This window comes from Ursus arctos, unplaced genomic scaffold, assembly GCF_023065955.2.
Source record: "Ursus arctos isolate Adak ecotype North America unplaced genomic scaffold, UrsArc2.0 scaffold_22, whole genome shotgun sequence".
NCBI lineage: Eukaryota > Metazoa > Chordata > Mammalia > Carnivora > Ursidae > Ursus > Ursus arctos.
The window spans coordinates 3,622,609-3,646,707 of record NW_026622897.1 but is presented as its reverse complement, the minus strand read 5'-3'; the positions used below and the strand labels follow the sequence as shown (position 1 = coordinate 3,646,707).

General features: G+C 44.7%; 2 protein-coding genes across 13 annotated transcripts in view; one reads left to right on the top strand and one right to left on the bottom strand.

The window, feature by feature from the left end:
• Nucleotides 1-626: 626 nt before the first annotated feature.
• On the bottom strand, nt 627-21,995 carry AASDHPPT (aminoadipate-semialdehyde dehydrogenase-phosphopantetheinyl transferase). Its single transcript, XM_026505867.4, has 6 exons — nt 21,626-21,995; nt 19,738-19,963; nt 8,240-8,361; nt 7,339-7,500; nt 4,558-4,629; nt 627-2,875 (listed from the first exon to the last, which is right to left on the bottom strand). Exons 1-6 carry the CDS (start codon nt 21,806-21,808, stop codon nt 2,711-2,713), a joined length of 930 nt encoding a protein of 309 aa, XP_026361652.1. The 5' UTR covers nt 21,809-21,995; the 3' UTR covers nt 627-2,710.
• KBTBD3 (kelch repeat and BTB domain containing 3) overlaps nt 21,981-24,099 on the top strand; it is a 36,608-nt gene continuing 34,489 nt past the window's right edge. For 9 of the 12 annotated variants that reach the window (XR_008960885.1, XR_007189625.2, XR_007189621.2 and 6 more), the window contains exon 1: nt 21,982-22,218. The gene's annotated coding sequence lies outside the window, so the exon portion shown is untranslated. Of the gene's footprint in view, nt 22,219-24,099 lie in introns of all 12 variants that reach the window. The other 3 variants (XR_007189619.2, XR_006410268.3, XM_026505861.4) reach the window with 1 other exon arrangement.

Below are 24,099 nucleotides of genomic sequence, written 5' to 3'. Positions count from 1 at the left end.
AGCAGCCAGAGAAGGGACCAAGTCCACACTGGACAAAACACGTTGCCCCAGAAACGATTTCTTCGAGAAAATAGATGAAACTGAGAATACTGACAGGTGTGAACATCTGGAGAAGACAGTCACACATCTAACAGAGTCTGGGGTCGCATTAGCAGTAAGTACATAGAAACCGATGCAAACAAAGTCAATTGTTAACTCACGGAACTAAAAACGCCGCATGGGGTGAGAATGACGTCCCATCACTCCGCTGTGCACGGCATTCCGTAATCTGAATCAGTCAGTAATGTGAGCACTGAATTACAACATAATTCTGCTGGGGAAGGGGAGCAGGAAGGAAGCAGCCAGTGGATTAGACGCAGAGGAGCAAGCCTGACACTAGGAATTAAACGAATGCCTCCAGGTGAAAAACCAAGTACAAGCGACAGAGCCTGTTACTGGAAGAGACGGTAATGGTAACAGAAAGAGCTTGCTCTGGGGTAGGAAGCTGGGGAGTGAGGTCAAGGTGGTGTTATTTTTTATTCAGAAAAACAAACCTGCAGATCTATTTGACTGTATAAACTACGTGTAACTTTTAAGAAACAGAAACACAAAACATGAAATCTAGCACAGTGCCTGGCTCATAAAAATTCACGAAAGTTAACTGCTTTATTATCATGACAAGGCAGATGACAGGTTTTCACTTCACCCGTACATTCATGCTGGGGATAACAATGTTTCCTACTTCAGATGCTACTTGATCTTTTAAAAACATTACTTACTATGCTTGGGATATTTGGGCATGCTTAATAAAATAAAAAAATTACAAAACATTCCATTTTTTTTTTACTAAGCAAAGTATCTAATTTTATACAATTTACACACAATTTTTAATTTTAGTAACAAAAACAAGGAAATTATTTCACTTCTTGATATTTAACAGTAACAAGACTTTAACTCCCCAAGACATGCACTACAGCCATAAAAGAGATTCTTTCATCGATAGGATGGTCTTGGCACCTTGTATATTATGTTCCCACTTTAAGTCCTATTTGCTAAATTAAAACAGGCAGAGACAATGAACAAGCGATTCATAAGAAAGGAATAAAAACAGCCAATAACACCGATGTATCAATCTCATTTGTCATTAAAGAAATACAAATTAAAAAAATAAGATACCATTTTTCACTTATATTGGCAAAGATTAAATTAAAAAAAGGGCTAATATCTACAGCTGAGTGGGGAGAAGGGAGGTGGGGGTGAAGGGCTGGTCACACACATAACACTAACTGGAAGTGGAAACTACAGGGTCTTTTGGGAGCAATCTGGCAATACTTATCAAAGCTCTAAGAACACTCCAGCCTTGTGAACCACTTCTAGAAGTTTCTAGCGGACGGAGAGAAGCATGTACCTCACAGTGGGGTTACAAGGACAGTCACTGCACCACTGCGGACGGTAAGAACTGCAGACAATCACAATGCCCAACCGGGGAGAGGAGCCCCTGAGCCGGGGCGCACCTCACTCAGGCCATGGGCCGTGGGATGGATGCTCCCCCTGAGGCCCTGCCCCCGACCGCACCTCAGCCTCTTCCCGACCCAGAGTCCACTTCCCACACAGGCGGATACTGTCGGAGAACAGCTTTCTCAGGGATCCGAGTCAACAGGACCTGAGGGGAAATGCGGGGATTCGGGGAGTCCTCTCACCGACAGGAAGATGTGAGGAGAAATGGCCTTTGCTGCCTGTTAGAAACAACTGCAGGGGGGCGCCTGGGTGGCACAGCGGTTAAGCGTCTGCCTTCGGCTCAGGGCGTGATCCCGGCGTTATGGGATCGAGCCCCACATCAGGCTCCTCCGCTATGAGCCTGCTTCTTCCCCTCCCACTCCCCCTGCCTGTGTTCCCTCTCTTGCTGGCTGTCTCTATCCTGTCGAATAAATAAATAAAATCTTTAAAAAAAAAAAAAAAAAAAGAAACAACTGCAGGAACACGAAGCTGGAGCTACAAGAACAACTCTTACAACGAGGGAGAGAAGCCAAAGGCAAAACCAGTAAACTGAGGCTCAGGCAAACCATGTGTCCTCAAGGGCACCTGTGCAGTGTGTGTGTGAGGTCAGATGAGAAACGCACCTGCCTACTGAGGTTCACTACAGTTGGACATCGTTACCTCAGGTCAAAAGCATCCTAACCGGTATTAACCAGTTACATGTATAACCAATACCTAACTGGTATTGACAGTACAAGCCTCCAGCGCCTGTCAGTTATGCCACAAACGCACGACGATGACCAGATGTGCAGTTAAAACAATAAAAAGATTACACAACACTATGTTTCCATTTAAAAAAAAGCATACTAATATGGATTCACTTGTCTAGAAGGTCTAGAAAGATACTTCAGGTTTTAGGAATCACCATCGCTGAAAGGTAAGAATTTAAATGTTTCCTCTTTGCGTATCTGTCTTTTCTATTCTTTTCTACAACAGCACTTATCACTTTAGGATTCGGCTACCTTTCCTACTCTGTGTGTCAATCCAATGCAACTGGGGGGAAAAGAAGAGGGAAACACATATTCTAGTGAGCTATCCTCAACTGACAGCCTGCTGTTTCTAATAGGAAAAGTTGGGTTTTTTTTTAAAAACTGGTTTTTGAAATAAAATTTGATACTATCAGGCATTTATTTTTTTAGTGAATACAGAAGATTACAAACAGATTTCATTTTCCTTTGTTACTCGGGGAATCCTATCATGACTTTGTACCATTTCGTATTGGAATTTCTTCTGTGAAGCAAAAACAGTCCCAAAATGAAGGATCCTCAGGGGTCATAGGAACGGCAGATGATATTAAATCATTAAAGGTGAGAATAGTGAACTGCCTCTGAGTTGGTTTAGAATCATCTTGAGATGGAACCTGAAAGGGGAAAGAATAGATTACCTCATTGTTTTACTGCATGCTCTGCTTACGGTCAATCTCATGATTAGGAAAAGAGTAAGACCAAACTTTACAGGTCAGTAATATTAAGTTATAAAACAAAGCAGAATTTCTAGATAATTTTAATTATTCGTTACGTTAGTGCTGCCAACATAACAAGTTAGGAAAAGTTAACAAATAACCTGACTCTTGAACTTTTTTGGTACATAACCCATGGTATTTGTTTCAAATGTAGATTTCTGAGCCACACATCCAAAAATCCTGATAGATGAGTTAAAAGGATCCCCAAAATATGTCACTTTTAATAAGCGGCTAGGTTTTTCTGATGAGGAGGGCCACAATGCAGACTTCTGAGAACTGTCTGCAGGGTCGCTCTGGTAGTTCCCAGCACCCCACAAGGGACGCGGCACCTGTCCGGGAAACGACTCATTCAACACTGAATGCGAACACGGTACCATGTCCTCAGGTAGAGCCCCCGTCACAACCCAGCCCCGTGGGGACCTTCTCCACCATCACATCTACTCTGGGAGCACAGCACATGGATTTCATCACGTGCTTTAACAGGCCCACTACGACTTTACGTGATTTACGTCTCACAACTATACTGATGGGGCTGGTATCTCAACTTTACAGATGGGGAAATCGAGGCTCAGGAAGATCCAGGACTCTGTGCCAGCTCACCCCACAGGTTAACATGGCAGACTGGGGACTGGGAGCCAGGTCTCCCGGACAGCACGCTCGCCCTCGAGGGACAGAGTGCGTACAGTGCTCTGCAGCATGAAGCCGAGACGTCCCCGGAGGACAGGCAGCCCGGGCCAGAACAGCTTCAGGTGACGGCGCATCTTAACAAGTCGACCCCTTGTAACGAAGCACAAAGACTTTAAATCCTCTGCGAATGGATCAAAAGCAGGGTCTGTGTACAGAGCAACTGTCTGGGTATGCGGGTCGCGCTGTGGTGCCTCACACGGGTTCCCAAAAAACAGGGGCATGCATACAGCTCCGATCCTTCTAGCACTACCAGGATTCCTGAAGGTATTCCTTCCCAGAATCATAGCTGTGTCTACGGAGGCTGAAGGCCCCTACCCGAAGGGTGTTTCTGTTTCATTTCTTCACGGAACAATTCAGAGCAGCAGAAAGCAAACACAGACTGAGACAGGAAGAACAGAGACTAGCGTTCTGCCCAACGTGACACATGTCCCCCCGCCCCCGTGTGTGAACCTGTAACTGTGGGAATAATTCAAGAGATTGCTGTGAGAGGGGGAGCGGTTCAACCTGCCCGACAATGCCATCACTCAACACCCTTCAGCTGGCACCTTTATACTCTCCGCAGCCCCAGGTCACCGGGAAATAAACCACTGAGAAGGGGACTAAGACAGTGCTTATCTTGAGCTCCTACTGAAATACAAGTACTAGGACAATACTACCAAAATTTCTTCTTTGTAATATTCGTGAATATGAAGAAACAGGTAACATACTTTTCAAAAATTTCTGTGAAATCTCAGATGATCTTAAGGATATGATCATGAAAAACACTTTTAAATCTATAATCTTAAACATCTCTAACCTGATAGAAACCAAATGATTGTTTCCATCAATAAAGAACAAAATCCACATTGGTTGATGCTTTTTAGAAAAAAGAAAGAGAAATCTTAAAATCTTACACCCTGACGTCTAGATCCATCCGGTTTCCTAAGAGCCACGGCGACAAAATGGTGCTCGTCTATTTTGCTTTCCTGCAAAATAAAGGTAGTGAATAACATCACTAAATACGCAAACTCAGATGCACGTCTGTGTTTCCCAACCTCCCTTCCCTCCTCTCTGCATACACACGCACACACATGTATCCCCCACCTCCCCTGACCCATTTAAGACGTCGCCTCGACCGTGGCCCCTGACTGGTGACTACTTCAGTGCGTACTTCCTACTCGGGACATTCTCTCACGTGGCCACACGAGTTAGCAGCTTCAGTACATTTACCCTGAGAGAAGAGCTGACTCTGCTGCCCGTGTGCCAGCGTTTGCGACTGAATCCACTCATGTCCCTTACGGCGTTCCCACCTTCTAGCATCAGGGCCCTTCGGGGTCAGAGCCTGCTTCCCGTTGTCCTGTCTTGCTAGCATTCGTGTCTTTTACGACACTATTTTAAGATACAGGTCCCATTACTGTCCCTCCTTTATTAATAGAACATTGCTCATTTTTTGTTGGTCTGATTACACATTTTCAACGAGAAGACCACCTAGGCGGAGTATCCTATCTGACGGCACCTCAAGATAGGCCTCGGCGGTCAGTGGTGTTTACTCTGGACGTACCTCAAGTGCACACGTACAAAACTCAGACCGCGACCCTGGTCTGTAAGCATTTCATGAACTACGGAGTACAGCCCATGGAAACTCCGTGAAGACTCATAGGTAAGCCTGAAAGAACACACAGTTTTCTGTCTTCTGCTGGGTCCGAAACAATGGGGATGGGGCTGAGAATAGGAGATACTGAGGCAGTTACCTCAATATCTTTACAAACTATTAAAAACTATTAAAACCACCCAAACTATTAAGGTTTCCAATGAAAAGCCACCCTACCAAGGCATTCCTCCATAAGATACCAATTTGAAATAGGAAACTACAATCAGAAATAGTATCCTCTTCGTATGTTCACACCTTAAGGTACCCAAATTAGCAAAAAAAATAAATGAGACTCAGTAAGGACAGGTTTGTTTAAAAGAAGAAAAAACATAAGCAGCGAAGTGTCAGAAGACTTACGGGGTCAAAGGTATTTCCCTCTAACTAAAGCAAGCGCACGGTATCTGCTACGATAGGCAACGGCTCTTCTTGACACACGGCCTTCCGTTCTTCACCGAACACACTGACCGCGCACACGTCATCCTGCAGACACGTTTCGGCCGTAACCACCTTTACAACTGCACTTAGATGGTGAGTTCTGTGGTGTCTGCATCTAAGGGGAGCTTCAGAAGGAACGGTGGGCGACCGCCAGTCTGCATTCCGCCCGTCCGCCGACACAGCAGGATGTCCTGCTCAACTACCCACACGTCTCGCTAGAAGCCACGACTCAGTGACACGGATTTCAGAAGGAAGCTTCCTCCTAGCTACTCAGACCTCACCAGCACCATGCAAATATGAAATATGACACAGCAAAGATAAAGAAACCACCTTACAATGAACGACTGACTCAGTTACAACACATGCATACTCAAAGGATAACTGGAACGTTGCCGTTAAGGCCTGTCAAGGATAACACATGTAATAAATGTTAGTTCAACCAAAAATTGAAGCAAGCAACTTCGCTACCTACTCAAACAAGTTCACTCAGTGAATTTAAGATTTAACTTCCAAGACTTTCTAAATTTTCAAGACTTTCCTTCCTAAGCTTATAAATTTTATCCATAAAATGACTGTGAATACCAGAACCTCCCTATAATCTCCAACATGCCAAAGGGGAACAAGAACATTTTATCTTTTTTGGAGATAGTTTAGCATTAGATTAAAAAGATTAATCTGCTTCAGTGAGAGCGCTTGTTATTTTCTTAGTTACGCAGCCCATCTTAAACACAAAAAGTTCAAGCTGTAACTTAAAACATTCAAATTTTACAATTTTTTTCCCAATGACAAAGCTGAAAATGTATCTGTCCTAAATATTAACATTTCTACTCTTTAAGCACTTTCCTTTCAGTGCAAATAATTTCTATTTCAACCATTTAATTTGGAACCTTTTGGTGGTGACCTTTCTAAACAGCAACTGGTTATGGAATCTGAGAGCCTTTAAAAGGACATCCCTCTTGACCTAACATTTCATTTTTCTACAGCATTATCTTTCCAGGGTGAAATACAATATTCAGTTTAGGAGAAAGCCCTTTGCATTTGTTACAATAAATAATGGATTCTTGAGTATGTCCAAGCTAGCATTTCGGTCTATAATAAACGGAGCCGGGTCATACATAAAGGAAAAAGTAAAAAATAAAAAATGTCTGTGTTTTTCAGTCCTGAATTCTAGCTATTTCTGAGGTCTGGTTACATTAATCACTCTAATAGCCTATAATACTATATTTTTGCCTTAAATGAGTTTGGTTTGGGTTTCTCTCTCTAGCAACCAAGAAATGCTAGTGAGAGACACCAAAATCTTTAACCCAGCCAATTGTGGGTGCGTGATCGTAGCTGTCAAGCTGGACTCTCTCTAACCCCTCATCATGGACACAGTGGCTGCCCTGGGCTGTTCATGCAAGAAAAGCTCTTTATTCCACGGCTGCTTTCCCTTCCCATTTTACGGAACTCACTGTGACTTCCCTTTCAAGTGTCGGCCTAAATGCACTCACAGTATCCCTGACCCCCTTCAGAGCACCAACAGCAGATTCCAGACCCCCAAACTCACCCCCCAGACATGCACGCAATACGGAGATTCTTACAGTTAGAGTAAGTGTGATAAATTTCTTACTTCAAATGCCCATTCTTTTTCTTCTTCTCCATCCAGGAACAAACGTGTTTCCTTATACACTTGGCCGATATCCAGATTTAATGGGGATATATCGAATTCAAGCCGTTGCAATTCAAAGCCTAGTCCAACACCAATGGCTTTTATGAAGCTTTCTTTCAGTGCCTAAAATACAAAGGTATTTTCTAGTAGAGCATTCAGCAGGCAAAACTCTTCATAAACTCTACAGGCCCAACGCAACTGGAGTTTTAACTCTATGCTCCATTACAGTTACAAATTATTACTATTTTGGGGGCGGATGGATGGGTCAGTTGGTTGAGCATCTGCCTTCGGCTCAGGTCATGATCCTGGAGTCCCGGGATCAGCGGGGAGTCTGCTTCTCATTCTCCCCCTGCCACTCCCCCGATCACGTTCTCTTTCTCACTCGCACTCTCTCAAATAAATAAATAAATAAAATCTTAACCCCTGGTGCCTCCGTTCTGTCACGAGTAACATGAGATACTAACAGTACCTTCCTCACAGCACTGTCATGATAATTAAATTAACCAATGTATGACAAGCATGTCTCCTGGCATGTAGTAAATATTATGTTAGTTTGTTAATAAGGCCTCATGTGTATGAGTTCCTTTGAAAACAAAAACATTAGTATTACTTATAAACAGGGAGAAGTAGGTCTTGTTTTAGCTTTAGAGCAAGTACCTTCTGCACACTGAATACACATTAATTTTCTTAAATGTCATTATGATGTAACAATGATACATAAAAATCATGAAGTTCCCAAGTAATCACCCATTTACTTCAAACACTCTAGGAACTACTGGGTAACCAAAGGAATTTTGCTGTTTTTAGTGAAGCTAAGGGATCAACATAGGCTTTTACTCTCAAAATTAGAAAGAAATTATACCCAATTCCTGTAAAACATGTCCAGTTGAGTCCATTCATCCTTAAAGCTTCTGATTGTTTCCCATTCTTTGTTGGTAAACTTTCTTTTCATAATATGAAAGAATTCTGGAATTGAACCACGACCTGCCAATTGAGGAAATACAGAATTAAAAATAGCTGTTCTGGGGCACCTGGGTGGCGCAGTTGTTAAGCATCTGCCTTCAGCTCAGGGCGTGATCCCAGCGTTATGGGATCGAGCCCCACATCAGGCTCCTCCACTATGAGCCTGCTTCTTCCTCTCCCACTCCCCCTGCTTGTGTTCCCTCTCTCGCTGGCTGTCTCTCTGCCAAATAAATAAATAAAATCTTAAAAAAAAAAAAAACAAACAGCTGTTCTATTACCAAAACTGTTAAAGAGTACAGAGAGAAAGCTACAGGCCAACCTTATTTTTGAATATAATCACAATAATCCTAAACAAAATGTCAGCAAATCAAAGCTGGGAATTAAAATAACACTCAGTGACTGGCAGGGGTTAGTCCAGAAACAGCAGCATGTTTAATAGGATAGTGAAATTCTGTGGATTATTAAACAATTAAGGGAAAAAAACCACATATGGTTATATCAATAGATGCCTTCCGAAAATCTGATAAAATTTAGCAGCCAAATGTGGTATAAATTCTAAGTAACTAGAAGGAAATTTTCTATATGTGGTAGAGTATCAGAAATCCACAACAAACACTCTTAAAATAGATACTCTCTGGGGTTTACATTTTCTTTGCTACAGAACAGAAAAGAAAGAGCAAATTCTTTATTATAAATTTTTGAGAACCGGAAGAAAGTTAAGGATCGTTCTTTTGTTTTTATTCTAAGTTACCACTTTGACTACAAAAGTAACATATTTTATTTCCTTCAAAATAATGATTTCTCCACATGTTCTCTAATCTGACATCTCCAAATAAAAACAGATCTTAATTTCTGTCTTTTCGGGGATGCCCCTGTGACATAAGCTCATTTTGAGAAAACTGAGACCCGCCCCTAGCATCTGCTCCACCACGCATTACAGAGCATTCTAAGCAGAAGAAACAAATAGAAGAACTCAAAGAATCTGATTCTCAGAATTGAGAGCTAAGATGCAAATTAAAAATACAAGATATGCCTCTCATATTATATTTTTCCAAAATATAACTATGTTGTTTGTCTATCTTTACCACTAAGAAAGACGTTTCTACTGTCACTCCTTTATTTACCGTACAAATATGGAGATTATGTATAAACATTACACAAACATGTATAGAACTAATGGTTACAAATGATCAGTCCTGGTCCCTGGCCTCACACACCGACAGCCCAGCTGGCCCAAGGGAGACGAAGCACGTTTACTATATGAATAAATGAACTTAACCATCATTTGGTTACTTGCTAATGGTCTATTGTCCTATGTCCTTCATTCATGACTACATTATTTCGCAGAAATACTGTCTTCTGTTTAAAGCTGTCCCTCTGCAGATTGTGTTAACTACTCTAACTCCAATTCCCATTTCCAAAATACCCTGCCCTAAAATCTGACATGCCCACCTGGCTCACTACCACTCTTGAACTGACAGCCGCCACCATACTCTCTGTGGGCATCAGAAGCTTGTCTGGGAAAAAAGATGTTAAATCCCCCGACCTGATGTTTTATTGTCATCTTATCACTAACTCACCCCAAGAGGATTCAACAATTAGGGCTCCTCTGATGATCACTCACTCTGAGAACACCCAAGTGCTAGATGCCAGGGATATGATGATGAGCAGACCGGGTCCTACAGTAACCAACTACCACTCCCACAGTTCTGTCGAGGGCAGAACACATTACACGTGCACACAACGGTTTATGATTCCCCTGCCATTCCCACTTCAACACAATCAGGAGTCTCCTCTTGTTTAGCCAGGAAATATTTCTGATGACCCTACCATGAGTGCTATGTGGTCCTTTACAGATCAAGACAAACACGCTCGTATTTTCAAGTTCATCAGACTCATTTAATTCATCTATCTACTCCTCGGCACTCTATTCTTCTCAAGAATACATTTCAACGCATTTTATAAATTCAACTAATATTTACTGTTTGTATCTATTCATATTGTTAAAAGACTATCATTTCCTAAAAGTAGCCCAGCAAAGCTATAAAGACATAAATCATCAACTGATTCCTCTTCAATAGGTCCTGGCACAGAACAGTAACAGTGGGGAAAAGCTACCTTGGATTTGGAAGACGGCATTGCATATTTTGAGTAGAACTGTAGTTTTAATGGAACGCTACCCCAAAAGCCGTATTTAAAATATATGCCTGTTGTCATCTATAGCGTCATTTTGTGTGTTGGTTTCTTCATAACCTTCAAAAAGCCCTCTGATTTTTTAACTAAATAAGATGGGGCAATCAAGAAAAAAAAAATTTAAATATGCATGCTAATAAAAAACGAACTGATTAACATAAAAAGCAATCTAGCACAATCACTGAAAGCAATCACAAACTGATTATGTACAGCTAAAAAAGTATCCAATATGAGTGTGTTTTCATATACTTTTGAGAGCATTTTATCCATTCCACAAAATAAGAGATTTGATAGCAACAGAAAAGAGGATTTTGTAAATATTCAGCCAAAGCACAACAGCGCCACGGTGTGGCACTATGGTGGAAACACATAGTTGGTGAAGAGTCTGCTGGGTACAGTGTATCTAAGAAACTGGAATTTACAGGGAAAAAAAATACCAGTAGGAAATACTGGAACAACATATCTGTCCCTCAAACTATCTTTTTTTTTTTTTTTTTAAGATTTTATTTATTTATTTGACAGAGAGGAGAGATAGCCAGCAAGAGGGGGAACACAAACAGGGGGAGTGGGAGAGGAAGAAGCAGGCTCCCAGCAGAGGAGCCTGATGTGGGGCTCGATCCCAGGATGGTGGGATCACGCCCTGAGCCGAAGGCAGACGCTTAACGACTGAGCCACCCAGGAGCCCCTGTCCCTCAAACTAACTGAAGGCAGCACAATGATCAGCCATATAATCTGGAAAATCCTCCTAATACACAGTCTTTGATTTAATCATCCTACTGGAAGTTTAAGAACTTACATATATAGAGAGATGATTCAGAAACTTCTGTTCCAGACTAACCAAGTTTACAGAAACCAGACCCCTCTCTTGTAGCTTAAACTAGGAAAAGCAGTATCAGATATTAACTAAGCGTTCCACAATGAACTTCATTAAACATACAGTATTAACCGACCATGAAATAATTTACAGTGAGTGCCCCCAGCTGCTGCTGCAAGCCTATGAACAAAATCCTCCTGGTGCCAGAACCCCAAAGCCCAGGGCACCTGGGTGGCGCAGTCGTTAAGCATATGCCTTTGGCTCAGGGCGTGATCCCGGCGTTCTGGGATCGAGTCCCACATCAGGCTCCTCTGCTGGGAGCCTGCTTCTTCCTCTCCCACTCCCCCTGCTTGTGTTCCCTCTCTCGCTGGCAGTCTCTCTCTCTCCCTCTCTCTCTGTCAAATAAATAAATAAAATCTTAAAAAAGAAAAAAAAAGAACCACAAAGCCCACCTACATCAATGGCCCCCAAACAAGGTCACCAATGGGTATCTAGACCAGCACCTCAGGTGAAGCTCACCTTTCTTCCTTAAAGAAAAGGGATCCTTAGGGGGGAACAATGTCCAACCGTGTGCTTCAGAATGACAACGCTTAGCTTCTGACAGTAAGTCATAGTAGAAATTCCAAGTATCATTTCCTAAATATTGGATTACATATATTCTTGCTTCCGTGGGAGGGGACAGATTTCTAAAATTTCAATTAGTATGTACACAATAATGTATGATTTACCAGCAAACCCAGAATAAAGCAAAACTGTACGAGCGACTCCTACTGGGTTTCACAAGCCAGTGTGCAAGGCCTCTCTCAGCTTACGGACAACGGCGCTCTGGAGGCCCTCCACAGACGTGTCACAGAGACGCACGGGACCCAAATGCAGCAGCCTGGGCTGGAAGCCCCCCACGTTGGCAGACCTGAACTCTGGCTGCTCTCCGTGTTTCTATAAATGCTCACTTGTCAACACACACGTGTCAACACATGGGCAGGAAACAGGCCTACAGAGCGAGGACAGGATTCCCTGGTTGCAAATGCACTATCCTTCAAGACAAGGGAAAGATGCTGAAGGCAGGGGCAAGGGGCAGGAGGGTGGGGCCACCCCAGGGACCAGCAGAGAGCGCGCAGAGACCCCGAGGACTATTCCAAGACCTCGAAACCTTAGGTCATTTGCCTTGCTGGGCTTCAAACTGGCTTAGGGCCCATGCCTCCCTTTTCTCTTCCAACATCTCCCTTTTGAAATGGGAATGTATATCCTATGCCTGTTCCAACAACGAGTCACAAGAGGAGATGGTTTATTTTCTAGTTTAACAGGTTCACTGAAGAAAGGAATTCTGCCCCACCAGGGAACATACCCAGTCTCACCTCTACCTGAGTGAGATCACTCAAATGATTAAGAACTTTCTGAGTTGACGATGTTCAGAAGAGATTTTGAAGTTAGAGTTAATGCTGGAATAGGCTAAGACCTGGAGAGGCTGGGATGGGATTTTGTATGTGGGAAGGACAGAAACTGGGGAAGGGGGAAGGCAGAGGATGGACTGTACTGGGTTGAACAGTGTCTCCCAAAATTCATGCCCACCCAGAACCTAGGAATGTAACCTTGTGTGTACAGTCTGCAAACGTAATCAAGTCAAGATGAGGTCACACTGGATTAGAGTAGGCCCCACAGGCAATGACTGGCGTCTCTACCGGGCAAACACTAAGACACAGAGAGAGAGAATACAGGAGAGAAGGCCACGTGAAGACGAAGGGAAAACCAAAGCGATATAGCTCAAGCCAGGGACTGCCAGGGGACCAGGAGGCGGCGACGAAGGACTCTTCCCGCGAATAAGAGAGGGAGCGTGACCCTGTCCACACGCTGACTGACCTGTAGCCTTTGGAACGTTAAGTCCTGTCGCTGGAAGACACAGGAGTTTGCAGGACTCCGCCAGGAGCCCTGGGAACTGAGAGGCGTACAGGCCATACACGTGCGACGCGCTCCTGCACGCCAGGCAGCTTCGGCGCAACGCCGGGAGCCCGCTGTCCACATCCGGCCACCACCTGCTCTTTACTGCCACTCACATAACACATCTGTGGGGCTTCTGAAGCTTGAGAAGGGGACAAAGTCGGGGAGACCAAGGAACACACACGGGACGTGCCCGCAACCATTCAGTGCGCGGCGGACAGATGCCCTGACCTCGCTGCGGGCGCTCCTGCAGCTGTGTGTGGGCTCTGTCGTGACCCTGTCCCTTCACCAAGTGAGTCCACAGCGCCTTCCCATCGACACTTCCAAGCATTTTATATATTAACAATATTAACCTCTGTCCACCAAGTTTGTGAGAGAGAAGACTGAATACGAAATCAATCCCATCTGCTGACCTCGCGGTTCCTTCTTCCCTTTGTGAGCTCAGCAGGAATCCTTCCTCCAGACACTTCCCTGTGCTCTAGGAACTGGGAGGAAAACATAACTAGTTTTGCTGTGCAGTGTAAGATGGGATCTAATGGCTTTCTCATGAGTTCAATCATTAAAAAACGGGATGTGTTACCATCTCTTTGTTGGCTCTGTAAATTACATCGAATACAGCGTTTCCCTAACGCCTGCCACTCACCTGAGAAACTGCTGAAATACAGTATCCTGGCCATAAGCTCAGAAATTCTGTTCCAGCAGGTCTGGGGTGGTTTCAAGGAGTCCCCATTTTTAAGAAGCATCCTGGTTGGTTTTAGCATCCCAACCCATGTTAGAACCACCATTCTATACATATAACAATAGCAACTAGCCCAGCGACCTTAGCGCTAACATTTACTAGGTACTTTCTACCTCCAGACACTTTCCAGGTTTATGCCTTAATCTACCCAGCACTGGCGGTAGTAGAATTGTTTAGCCTTTAGGATGTAAAACATAATACACATACAAATTCTAGAGGAATGAAAGATTTAAATGTAAAAATGAAATTGCAATTTTAGAACAAAATCTAGTAGACGCTACTTTATGGGTAGAGTAAATCTTTTATCAATTATTTTTTCCAAACAAGACAGAATTCAGAATTTATCAAGAAAAAGATAGATGTATTTAATAAAATAAAATTCATATGGCCAAAAATATAACTGAATTTAAAAGATAAATATATAATAAAACGGGAAAAATCCAACAAATGTGGTCAATAAACTGTTAATAAATATCCATAATATATAAAGATACTTTATACAATGATTAGAAAGTACCAGTAAGTGGTTTATACAAAAAAACAAATTCAAATCGTCAATAAGCTATTATTACTCTTGTGAGTAATGTACCATTTAATAAATGATCTTTATCCGCTGAACTACTCTATGTAAATGCTGGGCTCTCTTAGCGCTCTTAGCTGTCTGTTCTGGTGATGCCATGCTTCTGTTTCCAATGCCAACATAGTTAGAACGGTAAAGCCAGTCCCTCTCACTATATTTTTTATACTCTTAAAACATCAGTTCCTCCATAAAGACTTTAAATTCATTTAACCCAGTTCCACAGAATTTTTCATATATTTTTATACTTGCAAATCCTTAAACAGGTATCCATAAAATCTAGTACTGAGAGGCCATATATTACAGAGTGCAGTGGCTACATATGTGGGTTTTCTATCATGGGTACAAATCCATGATCATCTACTTTTGAGCTGTCACCTTGGGCCAGCGTGTTTTTCTATTTTTTTTTTTTTTTTTTTAGATTTATTTATTTGAGAGAGAGGGCGTGAGCACACACAGAAGGAGGAGGGGCAGAGGGAGGGGGAGAGAGACTCTCAAGCAGACTCCACTCCGAGTGCAGAGCCCCACGTGGGGCTGGATCTCAGGGCCTTGAGATCGTGACCAGAGCCAAAACCAAGAGTCGAACGCCTAACCAACTGAGTTACCCAGGTGCCCTCGTCTTACTCTGCTCTATAAAATAAAAATAGTCCTTACACCCTAGGCTTAAGCAGATGACGGTAACTCACAGGAGTTACAAAGCAGAGACGCTCAGTGAACACTACTTCTACACTGCATACCCCCCTCAAATCCTCTGTGCAGTGAAGACCCGCCGCGTAACCAGGAAGGGGGAAAACGCCCTGCCAGTGAAGACCTGGCCTTCCAGGGAGGCATGCAGAGTACAGAAGCAAGTGGGACTTACTTAAGGTACTTGCAGGCTCGACGTCTCCAAGCCTGGAAAGGAAAGATGCTTTAAGCACATCTGCAGAACGCAGGTCTGGGCGAACAGAGACCAGTCTACGTGGAAAGGACAGGGGAACAGACTGTACCAGCAACAAGGGTGAACACCGAACTCGAGAAAAGGGCCAGGTGAAGGACAGAAGCAGCTGGGTAGACACGTGGATGGGGAGGAGGAAGACCCAAAGGAAGAACTATTTGTAATCAAACCTCACTTATGAGAACAGTTCATATTCCAACTGGAGTCTCAGATGAATAACATTTTCCACTGTGGTTGTGTACTCATTTTTTCATTTTTCAACAAATACTTTCAGTAAAACCTAGAACTCCAACCATCTGTACATGCAATAAACAAGGAGCACCTACTCTGTGCTACTCACTCTGCTAAGTACCAGGTCCACTGTGGCCAAGACAGAGAAGCCCTGGTTCCTGACCTCTAGCGCAGGAGCACAGACGGTAATCCAGTAACTAACTTATCATCACAAATGAGAAGGGCCACGAAGGGTCAGAAAGTACAGAAGGTACCAGCTACTTCTCATCCTTTAGGTCTCAGCTACGAGAAAAGAAGAGGGAGAAGAACAGGCAGAAGGAAGGACTCCGAGCAGGAAAATGTCTGCCACACTCGAGGTAATAAAAGATGAGTGTGGACAGCAGACAGTGAGCAAGGAGAGCAGCCAGAAATGTGGAGAGAGAGAGAAACGAGATCAAGATGATAGGGTCATGTTAAGGGGATTGGATTTTGTTAAGAACTAATCCAAGAGTTTTGAAAAAACTGCTGTAGGTATTTTTAAAGACCACTGTCCTCTGTACAGAGAAATGTACTACCCAGGTGGGGACAAAAGTTAAAAGGGGGAACTAATTATAATACTGCAGGGAACAGTGTGATGGAAGGAGACCCCCTCTCACTTTACACTTACTGTACTTAAGTCAGCAGCTGCTCTAGAGAGCAGTTCCTTGACAATCATTTCAAAGCTATTAAGTTAGTATAAAATCTCAAAATACCGAGTTATTCTGTCCTGCCAATTAATACCCAGCAACATTTATAATAAAAATGGAAATCTGAAAATGTAAAATCAAGGGAAAAATTTACTTAGGTCTTTTTCCAAATTTAAATCATAATTTTTACACGGTATCTATCTTAACTTGCCTTACTTTGTAAATAGGAGAACAAAATTAAACAATTCATAAGACTTATCTTTTTTTATACTTATAACTTTCTTGTAACTACAAAAATCTTTAACGCTGTATAAAAATTAGAAAATGAAGGAAAAACCGATTTCCCAACTGGGGGTAGCAAACTATAACGATGACCTACATTCCCCCAGGGGTTAGAAAGGTACTGCACGGGCACCTTCCCCACACCTGGGTTCCCAATGTCTTCTAATCCCTCTTCTCCAGACAGTCACTTACTGAGCGCCAACCATGCACGAGGTACTTTGGTGTAAAGCTCCATAAAGCAGAAAAATCTCCACAACTGTGGGCATCTGGCTAGAAGGAAGAGCCCCCGGAGCCCCCCAGAGCCATGAGCGGTCCCCCACCGCCCTGCCGCAGCAGCACTGGGGGAGCCTGGAGGGCAAGGACAAACAGCCGCACCCACCGGAAGGAGAGACCCGAAGTCCCCACAGGACGCTCGCGCGGACAGAAGGTGAATGACAACGCGGAACCGAGTCTTTCAGGGCACCCGCGATGCCCCAAGGCCACTGCACCTCGAGAGCAGACATCTAATGATGCTGTCCGACGCAAGGCACAAAGCTGTACCCTCCGTCACTCGGCAACACGCCTCACTTAGGCCGACAGGCAGAGCAATTCAAAGGACCCTCCAGCAAAGGAAAACAGCGTCTACACCGCCCCTCCCTGAGAGATGAAACTGTGTGCACTCATACTTCAGAAATGAGTGACAATCACAACACTGGTGACAAGTGGAAAACAGGTCTTCCCTGTGTGAGGAGACATATCAACAGCTCTCTGGCAATGACGCAACGAATAGTAAAAGGCCTGGACTCTGAGACCAGCCAAATAAGGTCAGTCAAAAAGGGGGGGGCTCCAATAAAATATAATTAACACAAAACTGAGTTTTCAATTTTTGCTGAATTATCCTACCAACGATTAAGAGTTTCAATTAGTAATTCCTGCTTATCCAGGACTGACCATAAGCCAACATTGTCCAAGAAGGAAATTGGTAATAAAATCCGTCTCACAGGCCTAATTTCAAGGCAGGTATGAACCTGACGAGCCAGCCATCACTGCGTAATTGTGCTGACTGTGCTGTAAGGACCTGCGGCTTCTCAGGTAATTTCTGATTTTTGGAATAAGGACAAAAGACAGCTATGAAAGCATATGCACTCGCTGCCATGCTCACCTTTTCCAAATAAGCTTTTATTTTTTTAAAGATTTCATTTATTTATTTGAGAGAGAGAGAGAAAACATGAGCAGGGGGAGGGGCACAGGGAGAAGCAGGCTCCCCGAGGAGCAGGGAGCCCGATGCAGAACTCGATCCCAGGACCCTGAGGTCATGACCTGAGCCAAAGGCAGACGCTTCCCCGACTGAGACACCCAGGCGCCCCTCGAATAAGCTTTCTGTGATCCTGCTCGAAATCAGATCCTCTCCAGAGAAAAACACATGTGCATATTCACACAAAATGTTGTAAACGATTTTAGGGGGTTAAAAAAAATGCTTTGACGCTTACCCAGGGATTTTTGGGTCAAGAGTCCCCATTATTACTAGGAGAGCTTCCCGAGGAAAGCTGAGAACAGAGCTCTAATGCACAGGTTTATGAGCAGGTCAGAAAAAAAGAAGTGGTGGGAAAACGCCAGGTAAACACATCGAGGACAAGAGCGAGAAGAGACCCCCAGCCGTACTCTGAAGCCTCGCGGCAGGAGCACAGAGCACAGCTTCATTCACCTGACGAGGCATTCAGGGCACGCTGGTGTCGCTCAGCTAGGTGGGGGGCTAAGACCTGGGGCAGCAACCAACCTCTCGGAAGGAGCTCACCGTTCCTGCTCTCCTGGGGCTTCTGCGGACCCCGGGAAAGACAATCAAGTATCCTGACAAGTCATCAGGAGCTGAGAGAGGTTACTGGAATGAAGGAATTTATTTTATGAGAGCCTGTAACTAAAGAACCTAGCTACGACACAGGGTCCACAAAGGCCTCCCTAAGGTAAGACTGAGGTGACCACCAACCAGCATGTAGTTATCCCTGCAGAAAGCAGGGTGGGGTGAAGTTAATGCAAGTCTTCCAGGCTAAGGGCAACACAAGAAAAGGTTCTGCGGTGGAGACAGTGCGGAGATGCGGAAGTCACGCTCTGGAATCAGGAAGATGCTGGTTCTCTCCTTAGCCGGTTCCTTATCTCCTGATAACAATACTAGCGCATTCATTAAGAGGCAGCTGGAATGATCAAATTGGACAATTTTCGTATAGCACTTGGTAAAATGTGCTGGCAGAGAGTAAGCACTCACTAAATGTGAGCGATGATGAAAATTACAGCGTAGTGATGAGAACCTCACTCTAGCAAAATGGCCTCGGCACACTCAAGCCCACAATCAATGTAAACGGTTCCTACAGCCACCAACTATGAATTTCTAAAGCAAAATACAAGCAAGTTAAATATTTTACTACCTGCTCTTCATTTTCGCGAATGTAAATGCGCTGCAAAGAGCTGTACTCAGATACAGCACCAAAGACATGTTATCTCCACCTAAGGACTATAATGTACTTCACCAGTGAGAGTTTAAGTAAAACAATAACTTCCTGATGAATTTTGGAAAATACTTGAGTGAAACAAAGTTCTTACAATATAATTACTATGTTTTCTGAATAGAATGCTCTTCAAAACTGTTGAGTTCAGTTTGGTTTAACATCTATTTAAGTAAAAGCCTATTTAAAACCTATTTAAAAACTGTTCTTTATAACATTTAACAAGCTTGGAACAGTTTCAAATTTAGTCTTACTTAGCAAGCTGAGGTCTAATCCAAAAAGAAAACCTTGATATTTTCACTTTGCCTCTTGGCAAAGCTTTACATGCACCCCCAGTAACGGAGAATCTTTACTTGACGCAGAAGTCTGTTGATGTTCAAGGAAGAAGGGAAATACACCCTTTTCAGATACATGCTTTCAGATACACCACCACTGAGTGCTGAGCACATTTTCCCTAAGCTTAAGTATCTGCAATACATCTCCTGGCCTGACATTTCTGAACAGGTAAGAACTGAGAAAACCAGCCAGTACTGCAAAACTGCAACATTACCTGGAAAACTGGTCTTCATCACATCAATTCCGACTTGTAGCTCAGGCTCAGCAGCAAGCACCGCATAATCCCCTTGATGAGAGACGTTGAAGTTGAAGTTGGGGTAGGGATTCAAGGAGTCTTTGGCAAGAACTGGTTTTCCCTTTGCAGTTCTTTGCAAACGAATATTATTCCAAGGGATATTCAATTTCTCTGCAACTAATTTCCTTATCATCAGACGACCAGCCTGTTAAGTAAAGAACACATATGGTATGTATTGATGTCTACTAAAGATTCGGGTACTCTGCCTATAACATAGAGACTATTTTTGTGGTTTCTAAAATTAATTTTCAAGTGTTTAAAAGTACAGAAGTACTAAACTCGCTGTATTAAGATTTAAGCAAAGCTTAAGAAGGTAGAAGAAAAAGTTAAAGTCCCTCTTCAGGGGCGCCTGGGTGGCACAACGGTTAAGCGTCTGCCTTCGGCTCAGGGCGTGATCCCGGCGTTCCGGGATCGAGCCCCACATCAGGCTCCTCCGCTAGGAGCCTGCTTCTTCCTCTCCCACTCCCCCTGCTTGTGTTCCCTCTCTCGCTGGCTGTCTCTATCTCTGTCGAATAAATAAATAAAATCTTTAAAAATAAATAAATAAATAAAGTCCCTCTTCAGCAATTCCCTCCCCTCAACAAACAACCAAAGTTAACAATTCTGCATCCTTCTGGTCTTCTTAGTATGTAAATACCTTTTCATTTAGATATGCTTTTTTTTTCATGTAGATACATATTTGAGATCTTAGTATATGGAGTACTGCACCACGCCTAAGCTTTATAACTTCCAAGTGTTGGGGATTATTTCATGTCTGTACATAGGAGTCTGGTCCGTCCCCTTTTAACTGTAGTATAGTATTTCATAATATCAAGATACTCCCCCTGATGGACTATTCCCTTATTACCGGACTTTCAGGCTGGCTCTAGGTTAGCTATTATAAAAATTTCCCAGTGAACAGCCCTGTTGTACCCCCATCTTTGTGCTTACGTCCAAGTATTCCTAGATCCCATATACCCATCACTCAGCTTCAATGATTAGCAATGCATGACTTGTCTCACATATACCCCTTCCATCGTCCCACTTCCATTAGTTATTAACAAATTACTAAAATCACCAAAACCACAAGGATATGAAATAAAAAAGTCTATAATATTTTATAAAATATCTTTCAAGGATTTTCCCCTTCCATTCTAATATTGACTTTTAAAATCTGCATTACTTTACATTACACAATTTCTTACAAACTACAAAAAAGTTAAAAAGAAATTCACCACTTTGTCTTCAAAACACTATCAATAAGTCCACACACCAAACGAAAAGGTGTTTCTATCCAGGGGCATTTTTGAGAAATGGCGGTCTTGGAAGTGATGATAATCAGAGGCTATTTCAAACTGCATTCTGTAGCAGAGGAATTCTGAAATGCAACTTTCCCTTTGTTGCTTCAAAACGCGTAACTACAATCAATACCTGCATTCAAATGGCGTTCCCCAAGCTACGCAGTCGGGAAGGGAAGCCTGGGGGGCATCCCCCCGCCGGGGCCCGGGCTCTCCGGCACCAGGAGGCTGGCGCAGGCCTCCCCCAGCGACCCCGAGCGCCCTGTCGCTGTGTGCGGGGCCCGGCACGTGCATAGCGCCCTCGGGCAGGTGCCGCGGGGCCGCGCGCGGGGAGCGCGATTTGGGCCTGGCGAGCGCCCGCAGAGACAGTGCCCACGAGGCGCGCCGCCGGCCCCGGGGGAGGGGCCGCTGCCGCCACCGGCCGCCAGCCCGCCCCGACACACAAAGGGCGCCGGGCCGGACGCGCCGCGGGCCCCGCCTCCGCAGCGGCTGCGGCCCCGGCTCTCCGCACCCCAGACCTGGAGTAGTACCATGGCTGCCTTAGCGTCCCGGGCAAAGACGAACTGGCCAATGCGCTCCTTCTCCTCGGGCTGGATCGACCGCACAGCCAGCAGCCACTCTGCGCGGCTCGGCAGCCAGGTGCCGCACGAAAAGGCCCAGCGCACACCCTCCATGGCCGGCACCAAGCGAGACCGCTGGGCGGGCGAGACCATGCACCGAGGAAGGACCTCGCCGCCAACCTGGCTCTGATGGCGCGGACGCTGGCGTGGCCCCGCCCCCTTCTTCCCGGCGTCGGGGCGGAGGGGGCGGAGCGGACGGCGACGTGCACGACGCCCCGCCTACCGGGAGCTCTCGCTACACCGGCCCCGCCGCCGTCTCTAGGAGAGATCGGCTAGGGGCGGAGACGGAGGCCCGCCTCTGCGCTCGGCGCTCTGCGGCAGCGCGTGACGTCACAAAGGGCGGGGCCGCCGGGCGAGCAGAGGGAGGGACCAAGGCCGAGAGTCCCCTAGTTACGCCAGTCACACTCGGAGAAGCGCTAACGGGACAGCAGTCCAGGCCAATCGCAGTCAGGCCTGCGGAGGCAGCGAGACTAGGGTGGAGACTTCGGAGACTGCAGTTGCAGGTGGGTGAGCTCTGGGGTCTGAGGGAGGAGTGGGATGGCAGCGCCTGGTGCTGGGGGGCCCGCGGAGGAGGGGACCCCCGGGGCTTCGGCCGCCCCTCGGATCGTCCGTGTGCGGGGGCGAGGAGGGCTGTCGGCGGCGGGGAGCGCGCCTCTCGGGGCCCCCGGAGCTGTGCCCCGCGGCGGCCCCGACCTGCCCTCCCCGCCGGCCCCGGGACCCGTTGCTGCAGCCGTGCGGCGGCCCGGGTGCTGGGGGCCCTAGGAGCGGCGGAGCCCACTTAGCTCAGCAGCCTTCCTCGGGCGCTCGGTGCCTTCGCTCGGTTGTCTTGCCAGGCCTGACCGAGGACCGTCCTGATGCCTCTGGGGGCCTCCTGGGGACCTGGGGGGACTCTTCTGGGGAAGCCCTCGTGACCAGAGCTCCTGCGGGTACTGGCCTCTGCAGAGCCGTGTCAGTGCCCAACTTTGCGGTAGATGAAATGCCGGCCGCTGAGATTGAGCCGGTCCCCTCCGTCCTTCAGCTGCCAGGGGACGTAAGCCGAGGGCCAGCAGTAGCAATCCACACAGTGACCTAAGGATTATTTCCACCCTCTTTAAGATGGCTTCTATTCTGTTTTTTATCTATGCTTGTTTCCGTTAACTTTTCCTGATACCATGAGCCCCTTCCAGTCCTTTGCAGGTAGGCGGAATTCCGAACACAAAACACAAATCCTCAAAGGGATGTAATGTAAATTAGTGCCTTGATAGATCAGCTTGGGTAATACTTAGAAAAGCCTGTGTCAGGGGCCTATGTAAGATGTGCTTGCAACCTGCAGAGAGCTTACAATCTGGCAAGGCCGAGAGAACATGTACCAAAAACCCGCAGTAAGTGACAATGTGAAGGTACGCAAAGTATAAGGCATCTACTAATACGCGTATCACCAATGATCACAACTCCGTTCTCCACTTTTAACTTTACGTATCTGAGCATCATATAATAACTTCTCCATTCTTATTTTCGAGCTGATCTTTATAATTTCACTCTTCTGTTTCCAAAACACTTCTAAGTACATTGTCACATGTCCTGTGCAGTAGTAATTATTGTTACCGATGGAAAATTTGAGATCAGAAAGAGAAATTTGTGGAATTATTTCAACGCAGGTTTAGGAATTCACAGTTCATTCTTTTAGCATTGAACTAAGTAAGCTCTGTGTGTCATCTATAGAGCCTCGTATAATGTACTGGTTATTTGTACTTGTTCTCTCTCCCTAGAGTATTCTCTCCTCCCGTCCACATTTCTTGTTCCTCTGTGTCATTCAGGGCTCAGCTCAAATGTCATACCTAAGAGAATGTCTCTGTACAGCAAATCGAAAAAGCTCACTCTCCTCACTCCCTTCCATCCCCAAGCCTGGTACTATAGTGGACATTCTTTTTAGGTTTGCTTAATGGAATCCCCTCCGCTGTCTACTTTGTAAATTCTTACTTGTCCTTCAAGGCTTACGGCAAACCCGACCTTTTCTTAAGGACAGCCCCAGAGTTTTTTGTGTTTTTTTTTTAATATTCTCTATTTAATTCATTTGGCAACTATTCTTATACTGCCTTATGATATTTATTATCCCAAATTATCTCTATGTGTTATCTTGCAAATTAGAATGTAAACTACTTAAGAGGGAATTTAATGCATACCTTACCTTTTACAAATGGTATATAAATGTTTTGATGAACTTTTACAATAGATTTTACTCCTTTTATAAGCTAACACTGGTATTTATATTGTCTACCTTTAATACCCTCATTTTTTTTCTTAAGGAAATATAAAGTGTGCCAAAGTATATTCAGTAAGCCCAGACATCTTATTATGATAGTTTTATTGCACTGGTCAGGGGAAAAAGAGGACTGAAGTGTTAG